Source organism: Pterocles gutturalis, unplaced genomic scaffold (assembly GCF_000699245.1).
Source record: "Pterocles gutturalis isolate BGI_N339 unplaced genomic scaffold, ASM69924v1 scaffold1507, whole genome shotgun sequence".
Lineage (NCBI taxonomy): Eukaryota > Metazoa > Chordata > Aves > Pterocliformes > Pteroclidae > Pterocles > Pterocles gutturalis.
Window position 1 is genome coordinate 2,507 of NW_010107589.1, and position 1,348 is coordinate 3,854.

The 1,348-nt window shown below is 62.3% G+C and overlaps 1 protein-coding gene across 1 annotated transcript in view; it reads right to left on the reverse strand.

Annotated features, from left to right (window-relative positions):
- AAAS (achalasia, adrenocortical insufficiency, alacrimia) overlaps positions 1-1,286 on the reverse strand; it is a gene marked incomplete at its 3' end in the record, with an annotated part of 3,633 nt that extends 2,347 nt beyond the window's left edge. The window contains exons 1-4 of the mRNA XM_010088140.1: positions 1,060-1,286; positions 800-920; positions 444-568; positions 87-205 (exon numbers count right to left, since the gene is read on the reverse strand). Of these exons, the coding sequence (XP_010086442.1) occupies positions 87-205; positions 444-568; positions 800-920; positions 1,060-1,286 (592 nt within the window). The remainder of the gene's footprint in view (positions 1-86; positions 206-443; positions 569-799; positions 921-1,059) is intronic.
- Between the last annotated feature and the right edge of the window lie 62 nt (positions 1,287-1,348).

The following is a 1,348-nucleotide window of genomic DNA, read 5'->3' on the forward strand; positions in this document are numbered from 1 at the left end:
ACGTTAGCACCCGCTGCCCAGGGAGGTGGTGGCTTGCGAGGGGCTTTTTGGAGGTGGCTGGAAACGGGGGAGTTTGAGGAAAACACCATCCGCGCCCCCCCGGCGATATCCGCCCTGCGTCGGGGGGAAAAGTCCCCGTCCCACCTGGCAGCGTCCTTTGATCGTGGGCCACCGCTCGCACGTCCACATCTGAGCCTCCCACACTCTGCAAGAGAGACGCAGAGAAGTGAACGGGACAAAATCCCCAAATCTGCCCCAATTTTCTGCTCCAAGAGGAGGCCAGGACGTCAGACCCCAATACCCACCCTTTATTTCCCCCCCACATCACGCACAGTAGGAGTGGGAGCAGTGAGGACGCAAAGAATCCAGATCCGCTCGGTTTTGGAGCAAATAAAAATAATACCAAGGGGCAAAATCAAATATTTCGCAGGGAGGGAGCTCACCTGAACACCGCGGAGGGAGTGGCCGCCAGGACCTTGCTGCCGTCCGGTGACCAAGCCAAGTAGGTGACGCCGCCGCCCCCAAACCACTGCAGCTGGACGCAGTTCTCGGTGGACACGTCCCACACCTGGAGGATATCGACACCGGGGTCGTTAGTGCAGCTTCAGGGGAATTTTTGGTGTGGATTAGGGAGCACAGAGCGGTGCTTTCAGATCTGGTTCAAATTCAGGAGCTGCCTGATCCATCCTCCGAGGAAATGAGGAATTTCCTGCGGTGCCACAGCCCAACAATCCCATGGGGACCCTTCGGTGGCTTCACGGCTCCGGTATCAGCCCGGGAGCCGCAGGCTGGCCCTCACCAGCATGGCCGTGTCGACCGGTGACGCCGAGAGCAGCAGCTCCCCGCTGGGAGCCCACGCCAGGCTGGTGACAGGGCTGTGACCCGGGTAGGACAGCACCTGGGCGCAGCCGGACGACGGTCTGGAGGAAAAAAAGAGAAAGAAACGGCCGTGGTTGATGGCAGGAAGGGCTGGCCTGCGCTGCGGCTGCTGGTGGGATAAAGGAATGAACCCCAACGGGCTCGTGACAGCCCGCGGCCGGGCAGGGGGACGCGTGTCACCTGGTGGAGAGGGAGGTGGGATCCAGGTGCCACACCAGGACGCAGCTCTGGCAGGCGACGGCAAGGATGGAGGCGCAGAGCGGCTTCCAGGCCACGGCGGCCACGTTCCTCTGCAGGCGATGCTTCAGCGAGGGGATGGTGGCGCTGCCGGAGAGGAGGGGAGCGTGAAAAGAGGGAAAACGGGGGATGGAGAGTCCTCGCGCAGCCTGAGGCGGGCTAGGGGCCATCTCCCAGTGTCCTCTCTCCGGTTCTGACTGCGGTGGGGGCCCAAAAGCAGAGTGCGAATCGA